Raw genomic sequence first — 12,849 nt, 5'->3', positions numbered from 1 at the left:
CTAATTTTGTCCAACCTGGGCTGTAATTGTTTAAAATCAGCCTCTGCAACACAGGCCGAATAATTGCTCGTGAGTGTGAAGATTAATCTACAGAAGCACATCTGGGAGACCTCATTTATGGGCTGCAGCGCTCTGCGAGTGGATTTATTAGATCCACTCTAGGTGCTGTTCAGCAGATGTAGCTACAGTAAACAAAGGAGACGCAACGATGGGGCAACTTCAGGAAGCGAGTGAACACAAACAGCAACTCCTCAGTATTTGTGCACGCTCTTCTGGGTGGCGTCTCCCCACACGCGAGACAACACATGCAAGAAGGGCAGCGTTAAAAGGGGCAGCGTGACTCAGTCTGACCGTCATGCAAAATCCTCCGTCCCCCCCCATTAAACACCTGCTAATGGACCCGAGTCGGGTGAACTCGCATTTTTAAAAAAGGAATGCGTGATCATCGCCAAATGCTGGCCTCTAATCAGCGGCAGAGAAATCAGCCAGAGGACTGCGAGACATTTTCAGGCGGAGAGATGATGGGCTGCTCGACAAGCTCTCTGAAGGAAAAACAGCTGCGAGCTGCAAATTGGAAAGCGTTTGTGAGGAGCTGCTGGGTCCTTTGTCGTCCCTTCCCTCCTCTCCTCAAAGTACTGGCACGCAGATGTCTCCTCTCATTCCTCATTTGTAATTATAAAGATGGTGGGACACAATATAGCAACGATTCCTCATACGAGCTCTGTACTGCTGGCAGCACAGCCGGAGCGTTTTTAAATAGAAAACTTCATCACAGCAAAGGATTTAACGCCTCGCTCCACTGCTGCAGCTGCCTTCGCCCTCGTGCTCCCAAACCCGCTCGCCAACATTACTCACCAGACACGATAATGCGGTTGAAAAACAATCAATTGTGACCCCCACCGGTAGTGTAATAAACCCTCGGCTCCAGCCTCAGGGCCCATCTGCTCTCTCTGGGTGCAGGGAGGCGATGTGGGACGGAGCTGATAAGGATTCTTATCGGGGTCTGTACAGGTGTTTGAAGGTGGGAAGCCATAACAGGATTCCTAAGTAACTCTGGTGGCGCCGCTTGAATTGACATGTGGAGAAAGAAAAGGTGTGCAGATGGATGGATGGATGGATGGATGGATGTTGGTGGAGCTGGTAGCCAGGGCATCATAATTGTGAGTCCCTCAGAGCCTGGTAGAGTACAGCGTACCTTAGACACCTGCTGGAGAGGTGATAAGGAGTCAAAAGCAATCACTCTACAGTAGCCTGCAGCAAACGCTGGCATCTCGGCACCTCTCAAGCTGAGACTCGAGTACTTTTCCCAAATAGAACTGAACTGTGTTACACTTCAGCTCCCTCTGCAGCTTTTTCCATGGAGTGGAGAAGAGAGACAGTTAGAAGCAAGCTGTAGTTACTGTACCAGCTAAGGCTGCATGGAGGAACTGTTCAGGCTGAAAGGACAGAGCAGTCGTCTCTGTGTGTCACTCAGCTGAGGTGAAACCTGAGGACGCTGCGTCTATATCCTCATCTGTGCGACAAAAATAAAAAACACAACAGTCAGGACTTTTGCACCGCTTAGTCCAGCTATAGCACCGCAAGTTGGCAACAGACGGACGTCTCTTTCTCAAGAGCAAACTCCAGTTTTTGCCTTGTTCAGCCAGGTTCTTCAGTTAAAGCTCCTCTTTCTTTACCATGAAGTCAGGCTTCAGCACAGAGCTCTAACACATGTGTGGCACCTCTCATCGCGTTCCAGGCCGACTGGAGCACTTTCAATCACACTAGCCGGGCGCGTTAGCTCAACTTAACATTGTTATCTGTATTTTACATCAGAGAGAGAGAAAATCTCCCTGCTATAGGGCAATAAAGAACATGACAGACACTCACAGAACTTCCAGATGCTCCCCGCGGCTGATGGTCAGCTGTGGTTCTGACCCATGCTGATCTGCTCGCTTCTCCTGCAAATCCAAACGCTCCAGCATCGGCGTGTGGTCGAGTCTGTCGCTATATACTTGCTGGCTGTCCAAACTAAGTTTATCGCCCGCCGAGGTCAAGGACATGTGGTCACTCTCAGAATGGGTCCTCGGCCTCTCAAGAGTCCTCTCATTAATATGATTCCAGCTGAGGATTATAACGCATATCCTTGGGATAAATCTTCTCTCAGAGCCCATCAGCTGTTGCAGTCAACCAGCTCAGACTCCTGAATTATTCATTTCCTGTTTACAGCAGGCGACAGGTGTGTGACCTCTGTGATGAAAGCTCAGGGCGTCTTCGAGAAGTGGTGACAAGGAGAGGCGGGGGGGAGGGGGGCCTCGGTGGAATAGGACTGATGAGGCAAAGGCAGAGGAGGAGGAGGAGGAGGAGGAGGAGGAGGAGGAGGAGGAGGAGGAGGAGGAGGAGGGAAGACACAGACTTAAGTTTGGGTTTGCTTTTAAATGCTACATATTTAAGAATTTTGACCCAGATGCCAGTGTTGCATGTGCACTATGATAAAAAAAGGAGCAAATTAAGGGAAACGACTCCACTCCAAAAATGGTAAAAAGTGAATTCCACCATGTGACCGGGGTGAGAGAGGTCTGCCAAGCCTGAGCTGCACATCAGCTGGGTGGCATTTGCTGTAACCTTTCCCCTGGCTTTTAATAACCGGCATCAAAACTGCAGAAACACGGATCACTGCGTTTCACTGGGAATTACAAATGGATCTCCCAGCGCTCCTGGCCACACAGAACCTATAACGGCGTGAAGTCAAACTCGGTTTCAGACTTTCATCGTCAGCGGGAGGCCACAAAATGAAAAAAGGGAGTGATTGGGCAGAGGAGGGGGGGACAGGTTGTCCGGCGTGTTTGCTTTATTACCAAAGAAATTCCAAACAGAATCACAGGAATCTAGTCTGCTTCACTTGGTCTGAATAGGTTTCTGACACCAGACAGCCCAAGAATTTGCCCCACATAAAAGCAAACACTGGTGTGAACGTGAGCGTGTGAGCATGAACGCCTCACAAAGAACGCCAGCAAAAGCAAACATTCACACACGCTCATTCTGCCGGATGATGAATGAATTTCACCTCCAGGCAAGCTCGCGTAGAGAGATAGACATTTCTCCAACTCCTCCTTCAGACCAAATAACAAATGGCTGAATGATGAAGTGAGCCGTCCCCCCTGGTTTCAGAACCACGTCTGAGACAGCAGCTACAAATGGCCCATCTTTATAAGCACCCACTCCACCTCTCCGTCTCACATGAGACCTTGGCCAATCTCAAAGACAGATTAATCCTGATTTAAAGTTGTTAAAGTGTCCTCCAGCATCACAGCACTGATATTTATTGTGGGAGGGAAGCCAACGACAATACAAGGAAGCCAACGGGGCTGAAATGTGGCATGGACGGGACTTTAAAATCATGTCATGTGAAATTTTAAGTTAGGAGGCGTTGTCTCTTCCTGCCTGTGGCTCCTTGTCAATTCAAAACTACAGGATTTGTGTTTCCGCCACGCAGACCCATCCTTTTACAGGAGACTGGCACTATTTTTGGCCTCTGCTCAAGTAATCTCGGCATGAACGGAGGTCATGTTGATTTATTTAGCAATAAGAAACGTGTTGGTCACCATGATAAGCAGCACAGAAGGCCCAAAAGAAGGAAATGTGCAGTTAATATTCTATTTGCAGCATTTATGTGTGCTGTAACTAAGTTTCCAGTCAGAAAAATTAGCATTTCATTAGACAGTTTTTTTTTAACCAGACTGGAACAAAGTCCCGCGTCTCCGCTGGCTTCTGATTTATTATTGGGAGCAAACTGTAAATTCTGCATCCTAAACATTTCTTTTATGGTGCAGATAAATGAGTTATGACGACCTGTCAGGATGTGATGTGATCACGATCGTTCATCACAACTGTGAACATCATGTTTTAATAAGCGCACAACTTTTATTACATTTATATATTCAGCATTCAGAAGTGCCTGTTTATCAATGCTCTGAGATGACTGTAATAAAGTCATATTTACTGAGAAATCAATGAAAATTGTTCCTAATTTATTGAAAAATCTCTGAATTTAAGGTGAGGTTACATTAAAGTTCATTTGATAACCAGTAACGAGTAAAGAATATGAGCTAGGAATTGTAAGAGAAGGATGGAGACGTCTTTAATGGTTACATCAGGGGTGTCGTCTCTTCAGGTGATGACACGCGGTAAGTCCCGAGGATCTAGCGCTTGGCTGACCTTTGCTCAGGTTACACTCTGACAACCCTGCCCGGCTGTACGGGCCACCGTTAACCCACTTCAGCATGTCTACAGCTCAGACAAAAGAGGATTTACTGGTAATCTGGGAGAAGGTCCTCTTTACAACAACCCTCCAGAGAAAAGGCCTAATCAAGACTTCCTGAACATCAAACAACCATCGCTAATCAAATCTATTTTGTCCATTTGCTGAGACAAAGAGCAAGAACCGACAGGTTGATTGAATGTTTGAGTAATGTAATGTAAGAGATTTAGGGGGTAAAAAGACTAAAAAATACTAATAAGAGAATAAAACGCATCTGCATTTGCACAAAACCTGCTTATACATAGGATTTACTGCTAAAAGCTAATCGAATGCCTTCAGTTCTAGTACAAAAAAACAAAAAATGCTGTTCCACAATTCCACAAGCTCGCGCAGCACATAAAAGCACAAAAGGAGCCTGATGGGGAAAGAAAAGAGGTTTGATTGTGATTGAGAACAAATATGGCATTTGATTGCAGTAATGAGCAAATGGCTTTAACAGGTGGAAGTGTAGCTGGGGAAGTGAGCAATTTGCAATCCCACCTCATTAGTAAGCAGATTAATTCAAGCACCCCCTCCTCCGTAAGCGTTTGATAAATCCTGTCAAAGTTGCGTCTGGCGCCAACACAGCAAACAGCTTTAATAGATGCAGAGCTGCTAACGCATCGTTCCCATCGACTCTCGCTGAGATCAGCCCCGACACCATTGTTGGCCTCAAGCTAACGAACCCTCAGTCAATGAGGTTGGGGCTCCGCAGGGAGCAGCGCCGAGGATTTTCCTCCTGCGTTCTCCAACAGTTTAGCAAATTTGATTCATCCATCCCTGGAGAGAGCAGCCTGCGCAACGCTTCAGAGGAGAGCAGCAGCTGAAATGCACCAAACTAATGTGGGCAGCAGAGGCACGGCAGCAGCAGGATGCAGGCAAAAATGAGACGGGAAAGATGAAGCCTGGAATATTTCACATTCAGACAGTGACGGCGGCGGAATCTCGACGACAGGCGCGCCTTCGCAGGCGCGGGAGCGAGGCGCGGCGATGATTAGCCCGTCTCGCTTAATCACGCCGCGTCAGCCGCCTGCAAGGCTGCAGCGGTCTGCTGTGATGATGTGCAATCACACAAATGTCACGTCTGAATGATAAACAGTAAGAGGAGAAACCTGAGCTACGACGCGCCGCGGACGTGCACTTGGCATCCATTTTAATTTGGTCTGCAGTTCTGAGAGTTAGAGTTAGAAAAACAACTCATTTGCATATTTTGCAGCCTAATCATTACCTGCAGACAGACAGACAGACAGACAGAGAGAGCACAGATGCAGAGAACAGGTGCATCTCTGCAGATTTTACGCATTCTAATAAATCACATATGTTATAGATTCAGTTAAACGTCCTAAATGTTTATGGAGTCACTGTATCGTGTCCTTAATTACATAACTAGGCCAGACATTGTCACAAGAATTTAAAAGCTGACCTTTTCGCACATCCCAACTCTTTTCGCACAAAATATTCATCCAGAAACATATAATCTCCTCACAAGTAATTTTGCATAATGTCATGCTGATGTGTGAATTCATGAGCCCACTTGGTTGTGTGTGTGTGTATTTGTGTGTGTGTGTGTGGGGTGGGGTGGGATTGGTGAAAAAGCCAATCTTCTGTGGATAAAAGACATCCCTTATCATCTTCCGCATAGAGGAGCTCGGAACGAAGGCATTTACTCAAATGAAAGAGGCAGCTTTTGCAGATAAGATGAGAGAGAGTCGGAGCTCAGCTAAGCTTCCAGATTGAACTTGGCCTACAGAGGGAACAGAGGAGAGGAAAGCATATAGGAGGCAAGGACGGCTGGACAGATGGCCGATAAAGGTGTGGATGGTGGACGACGATGGAGGACGACGCAGGCTCCTACACAGCCTGTAAAAGTGCACTCTTTTGTTCCTGTAGCCATAGGAGCGCTTATGTAAAGAATATTTAGGAGACGGCTTTTGTGTTTGCCTCCCCTCCTCGCGCTCGCTCACGGCTGGCCCAGTTTGAAGCATCTTTCTCCAGTGCGCTGGGCTGTGAGCCACACTGGAATAACACACTTCAAAGAAAACCATTGTCACACACTGATGTGGCAAACGGCAGCCAGCACCACTGACACCGGCACACAGAGCTGAGGGAGGGATGGAGGTGTGGGAGGGAGGGGAGGGAAGAGAAGAGAAGAGAAGAGAGAGGGAGAGAGAGAGGGAGGTTTGTTCACAAGCACACTGCTGTGCCAACATTAATCACGTAGACTCTCATGGAATCATTAGAGCTGATCATTCCCAGTCTGCCGCTCAGCACTTCCGTCACAGAGACGAGCCAGTGCACGTGTGTGGGCACGCACGCACGCATATTTTGACCGTATAAACGTGCAGCGGTTAAAGGTGCCAACAGCACATTCCCAGATCTTTTGTTTCTTGTTTTTTCCTTGTTTGATCCAGGTGGATCAAATGTCTTCCCTTTGACTTAGCTTTGCTCTCCATTAAACGCACTGTAGCGGGCAGGATCGCACCTGGGCGGACAGGGCACCCTTTTAGGTGAGCAACAGCTGACCATCAAGAAAAGACAAGCTTTTGTCTTTTGTTGTTTTCTCAGCGACAGGGTCGGGCCACTTATGGGCAATCTGATTCGATCCACTTGAGACGGACAGAGAACTGGAGAACAGCAGAGAATAAGAGGAAGCTTCCCCTGTTGGATTCACTCCCTCGAGTTTCACATTTGTTTCACTGCTCTCAATCTGATCTTCCTCTCCTCTCGTCTCCTTAAACCCTTCTTTCACTCCCTGAAGCCGCGCTAAAATGGGTCCTTTTACGAGCACAGAAGTGCACGCAAACTGGCGCGAGCAGGCGGCTTACTGGGAGGCGATGCGCTGCGGCTTCCTGTTACCTGTTCATATTTGTTCTTAGCACCCAGCGAGAGGGAGAGAGGCTAAGTGGAGGGATTTCAGTGCAGCCAGGGACCATTTCTCAGGTTGTCAGAGCTCCCGCTGCGCCTCACATATGCCAACAGCTCTCAGCAGCCACAGGCTATAACTCCAGCAGGCAGCCCAATCAAAGGCATGCTATCACTTCAGAGAAATAACTGTCAATCAAAGGCAAACCTTTGGCCAACCTTTGGCATGCCCACAGCACGTGCAACAGCACATTCCTTGCTGAGCAGACTTGAACCTATGTGAAATGTGAGCACAGGGCAGCATGAACAGACCAGTTGACCACAGCCCACCCACAGAAGCAGCGCCCCTTAATAAATGCACAACCTGACAAATGCATTTACATGCAAATGTGCATTTCACTTTGATTTATGGGGGGGCTTTACTGCTGCATGCGTCCCACATAATCCTAAATGTATCAGCAACCTCAGGAAGCGAGCGAGGAAGACGTTCTTCCTCCACATTTTCATAGTGCAACAACACCGAAACGCCCAAAATAAGGAACATCGATGCGCAAGTCACAGCTGAGTGTGAAATCAATGGAGCACAAAAGCCAAAACTCTCTTTCTGACACTTCAGCTGATGTTCAGTCAGTGTTTTAAGGCATGTCTGTGCATCAAGCTAAAATAAGGGGTGTGTGACAGAAATAAGATCATTTAAAACCACTAGTAGACTTTTCTGCCCACACCAACCTCAAAAATCAATGTATGCAGCAATAATAGAATAGTTTTTGTTAAGTGGCTGTGAGGAATGTTGAAAAATCAAGTTATCATCACAACAGACTCCTGAGAGGCACTGCGCCGTGCTCCGCATCAAAGATAAATATTAAATCAGGAACAGTAACCTCAGCTGCTAAAGTAGAGCAACGGAAATCTTTGGATCGATGACGCATCCAGTTGTTGCTCTCACGTGGAAACAACTGGCTGACTGGCACATCAGAGTGAAAAGCAGTCACAGACACATGCTGACGCCTCCATAAAAGAGGCTGATAACACCAGAGGGACGAGGTATCAAATGAAGATAGCAGATAGCTTTTAATCCTTTAGTTTAAACTCATGTGCAGATTCGCCCACTACAGATCAGTTATTTGGTTATTTGTGAGCTTATACAGCAGGAGGGTAGATGTCTCTGCTGCTGTGTGTTTGGGTTGGGGGTGGTTGGGGGCTGGGGGGCCTGGAAAGGTGCCATTTTTTGGTGCAACGAGGGCTGAACAAAGAGACTGGAGGCCCAGAAAATCCATCTATCATAATGAGCCAATGACGTTCAGTCTCTACCTGCACACACAATCTCTCTCTCTCTCTCTCTAACACACACACACACACACACACACACACACACACACACACACACCACACACACACACACACACACACACACACACACACACACACACACACACAGGACAGCCAGACCTGCCCGACCGAGGCGCCGATGTTTCAGTGGAGAGGCAGATGTTGAGTTGGTGGGAAATGGACCAAAACCCTCCATTAACCCCTTCATTGCACCCCCCCACCTGCAGGACCACTTAAAACTGACATTCTACAGCCCCCTGCTGCTTAGAAGCCCCTCCGGCCTTAAAACGATCGAGCTGGGGAGGACCGAGAACCATCATCTCTGCAGTGGATTAAGCTGCACATTTTGAGATGAGCATTATTCCTCGTTATTTTTGTAACACTGCAGAATAACACCATTCTCCTAATTACCCATCAATCTCCTGTCAGGCAGCCCCCACTCAGTGGTCCCAGACTTTAACCCTGCCTCCTTGTAATTAACCCTGATCAAGCCGGGGCCCTGTTTAGTGAAGATTAAGCCTGTTTCCCATGCAACCACCCCCCATCTCAGATCCAGCAGATAAAGGCATTGTAGGAGAGGAAGGATGGCATTTAATGTCAGAGAACAGCCCTATAATCAGACCTCCCACAGACCTACAAACTGTTCCCTGCCTGGGGACCCAGTGGGGGGTCTTGGAAGCACGAAGTCCTCCACCTCAGCCCCTGAATGTCACTTAAGGTGCTCTTAGTGAGGGAGGAAGTGGCTGAAGGTTCCTCTGTGTCTTCCTTACACTTCATGACAAAAATGCTTTGTTATACACATTCTTCTTGTGGAACATTTGTTTTGTTTCATCAATTTTTGGTTTAGTATAAAATGTGTTTTAATATTATTATTAAGCGTATTAAGGAAGCTGCTGGTTATAACTTGATGTGTGTCAGTCAGTGTTGTGTCTGCTAACAGCAGCAGAGAGGGAGAGACAAGTATTCAGGTGGGTTGTGTCACATTTAGGCTACGGAAAAAATCAGAGGTGAGCAGCTTGTGCAGGTCTGCACCCTTTGAAGTCAGAGATTTTCATTTTCATTTAGTGTGAAACCAACAAAGACGAGTCAGATCAGAGCGCTGCTAAAGGCCAAGAGAGTAAAACATTCTGCATTCAAAGAGCAGGCCGATGAAAATAGATTTACTATGTCAAAGCCAATAAACAATTAATACTTATAAAATCGGTCATCTGATAAATGAGCCCATTTCTGCTTCTGTAGAAGAAAAATGCAAATGATACATTAATAAAATGAAATGATACATTGTGGAAATAAGAACAAATAAATTGTCTTCTTTTGTTTCTTTAAAAAAAGAATTCGGGCCTATAACGAAGGATATTTGATTGCAAAACCAGATAATTTTTCCATCAGGAACCCTATTTTGCGCGCACACTCTCCTCGTTTTACAAGGCGAATAAAATCTGCTTTCCAAACACCAGAAACACTCCAGGGTCAGGGAGCACAAACGAAATAATTAGGATTTTTCTGGGTTTGCATCACGGCGTCCAGCCACTTGGTTCTATTTCCTGACAGGAGAAAAGGTTTTCGGCTCTTTGGGCCTAAAGACACAATAATAAGGAGCGTCATCTTGGTCAGCAGCACGGACAGGACAGACGGCTGGAGGAGAAACGAGGGGCCGCGGAGGTCGACAAGTCGGCAAGAACTGGAGGATTTGGGGCTCCGTAACTTCATCGAAACACTTTTAAATGTGCTGCTGGACCAGACGGGCGCAGGTGCAGCGCAAAGGTCCCTCAGATCAGACGACCGAAGAATTCCGCGTACTTCCATAAAAGCTTTTAAACAACCGCGTCTTAAAAACGAGTTTTTTCCTCTTAAAAACGCGCCTCTAGTGAGAGATCATCGAAGACAAGCGCAGCCTCGCACAGACTCCGAACCCGAACATTTGATCTCAGCAAACATCCACATGGCCGCGATGTTGACCTCGCCGTCATTAATGAGACACAGCGCCTGATGAGAGGTGCTTTACACTCACCGATCAACATCGTGCGTCCAGGAGCGTGTGCGTGTCTGTCCAGCTCGGTGGCTCCGTGCGTAAAAGCGGTGGAATTGTGCTCTTCTCCCCGCAGACAGCGAGGACACGCAGGGCGCACAGGTGCCAGACGGAGACCAGCTTCTCCAGCTTTTGGATAGTTCCAAAATGTGTCGTGCGCGCTCTTCCGCGATGCCCTATTTATCCTGATATATCCGCTGTCTGTTTTAATGACCAGAGCTCCAGAAATCTGCGATCCGATGGATGCGCGTTATCCTCCCAACAAACGCTCCCGCCGCTCGTCCTGCCGCCTGAACCAAGAACAGCTGGGTCGAAGAGAGAGCTGGGTGGAACCACTTGTTCTCTTTCTCTCCCCCCCTCTCTCTCCAAGCTTCAGAGGAATGCTCCGTTCTGGATATTTTCATAGCTCCCATCCGACATTAGTAATTACCTTTCTAGTCAAACGGGCTCGTCAACCGCAGCAAAATGTTTCGGATCATCAGGTTAATAAACAGTGCAGCTTTTAATTGATGAACCAGTCTGACAAAGATCTTCAAAAGCAAACTATAGTGCCAGGATCTAAAAGCATTTTTAAAAATAGCGATAAAGTCGACAACATCCATCCGGGGAGGGTTACAAAGCCATTTTTAAGGCTTTGTGACTCCAGGAAAGAATATCTACACAACCGGACCAAGGTCAAAATCATGCAGCAAAAAAGAACAAAAAAGCTCACCTCAGCTTTGAAAAACAAACCAAAAACCCAACAGAACAAAATCTGTCATTCTGATGATGTCCTCTGGACTGACAAGACCAAAGGTGACCTTTCTGAGGGCTGCATCAGGGCCAGTTTGGTTCAGTTCAGTTGAGGTGCTCTGGTGTGTTCTGAAAAGACCGTTGATGCTGCTGAATCCTCACAATTGGCCAAATGAAAACAAGAGTGCTCCTAAGTTTCTCCACAGGACATGCTGGGGGACGAAGACTCAGAGGTCAGCATCACCTTGAATTGCAGAGAATATTGTAATTGTTGAAAGCGGGCAGAGCTGAGCAGCTCAGGGGGACAGAAGCACAGCGGAAAACACTTAAAAGCAAAGAAGACTCGCATCTGAGTCAGGATTCTCCTGGCTGTGGTTTGTGTGCACCACGCGTGCACGTTGCTGGGACTGATGCCTCCTCTCTCCTGCTAGCTGCTCCTCCTTGTTGTCTGTTCCCATGGACGCGTTACTGGGTGAATCCGGCTTTGGCTCTGGAGCAGAAAGAACCTGCTCATAATAAATGTCTGTTTGTTCAAATGGAGTGTGGAGTGTGTGTCTTTGTGCTGCGTGTGAGCCGTGTGTTTAAGAGCCTCGGTGCAACGCTAAGCTGTCCTGGAGTTAAGCCAAAGCACATCTCCCGGGGTGCTATCAGGAGCCTAATTACACCATTACATCGCTCCCTCTCTGCCTTTTTCAGCTCACTCTCCTTTGTTTCACCCTTAGTGCACTCTTCCTCTGCTGCTGCGTGGACGTCATTCGTGAGGCTTTCACATGTGTTGGACCATTCTGAATAATGCTGCTCTGCCGCCTCTCTCTGCATTTAAAACGTTTGCTTTCATTCTCAATCCCACACCCGTTTCTTTTAATCGATCAGAAGGCCCCGTTAGAGGCGTCGGCCCCCTTTAGATGTGAAACACGGCTGCTTTAGAGAGTCTGCCAGGTGGGAGGCAGCGTCCTCCCCTCCGATCCAGGTTTGAGTTTCTGTCCTGCAGGGGGAGGACGACGAGGGCAGCGGGATGCTCCTTCTGCCTCATGCCAGCCGTCAGCCTGCTGGCTGGCACACCAGAGTCAGGGTTAATGCGGCTCCAGCCTGCACGGGGAAGGAGGATGGGGGTCTTTGCTCCAGCGTTTAGAGCTTCACGCGTCAGAAGATCGTTTTAATGATATTTGCTAAACCGCTTAAAACAGCACCGACATGAAAAATGATGAGAAGTTTGTCAAGCTGAAGCCTAAACGACTTCCAGATGTTCCAGCTGACATTACTGAGTGATTCAGTTTGATGGGAGACGGACAGAAGGTCAGATGGACTCTGAAGAGAGAAAACCTGCCACCGGGCGTTTAATAAGTTAAAAGATTCAAATACATGTTAAATAAAGGGAAAGGCACCACGTGTTACATTGAAGAAGAAAAATTGGGGTGGGCAGAGGGCAAGTACGGGGGGTACAATGGGTAAAACCAGAACGGACCCCAGCAGAACGTGGTCTCAACAAAAAAAAAAAATTCCCGTGTCTCTCTTTAAACCTCAACATTTTGGAAGAATGATCAAATTCTCCTGCAAGTGCAGCAGCATCTCTCATTTTCGACCTTCTTCTCTTGATGCCACCCGACCTCTGCTGCCT

General features: G+C 47.5%; 1 protein-coding gene across 6 annotated transcripts in view; it reads right to left on the bottom strand.

Annotated features, from left to right (window-relative positions):
- The window catches only part of znf385c (zinc finger protein 385C), a 62,172-nt gene that overhangs the window by 21,868 nt on the left and 27,455 nt on the right, over window positions 1-12,849 (bottom strand). Inside the window, exon 1 of one of the 6 annotated variants that reach the window (XM_057014251.1) lies at window positions 10,482-11,724. The exons of the other annotated variants lie outside the window; for them this stretch is intronic. Within the exon in view, the coding sequence (XP_056870231.1) occupies window positions 10,482-10,491 (10 nt within the window). The 5' untranslated portion in view covers window positions 10,492-11,724. Of the gene's footprint in view, window positions 1-10,481; window positions 11,725-12,849 lie in introns of those variants that run through there. 6 annotated transcript variants of the gene reach the window in all.

Source organism: Takifugu flavidus, chromosome 18 (genome assembly GCF_003711565.1).
Source record: "Takifugu flavidus isolate HTHZ2018 chromosome 18, ASM371156v2, whole genome shotgun sequence".
Lineage (NCBI taxonomy): Eukaryota > Metazoa > Chordata > Actinopteri > Tetraodontiformes > Tetraodontidae > Takifugu > Takifugu flavidus.
Note: the sequence above shows the minus strand (reverse complement) of the source record. Positions and strands in the feature narration are given on the sequence as shown.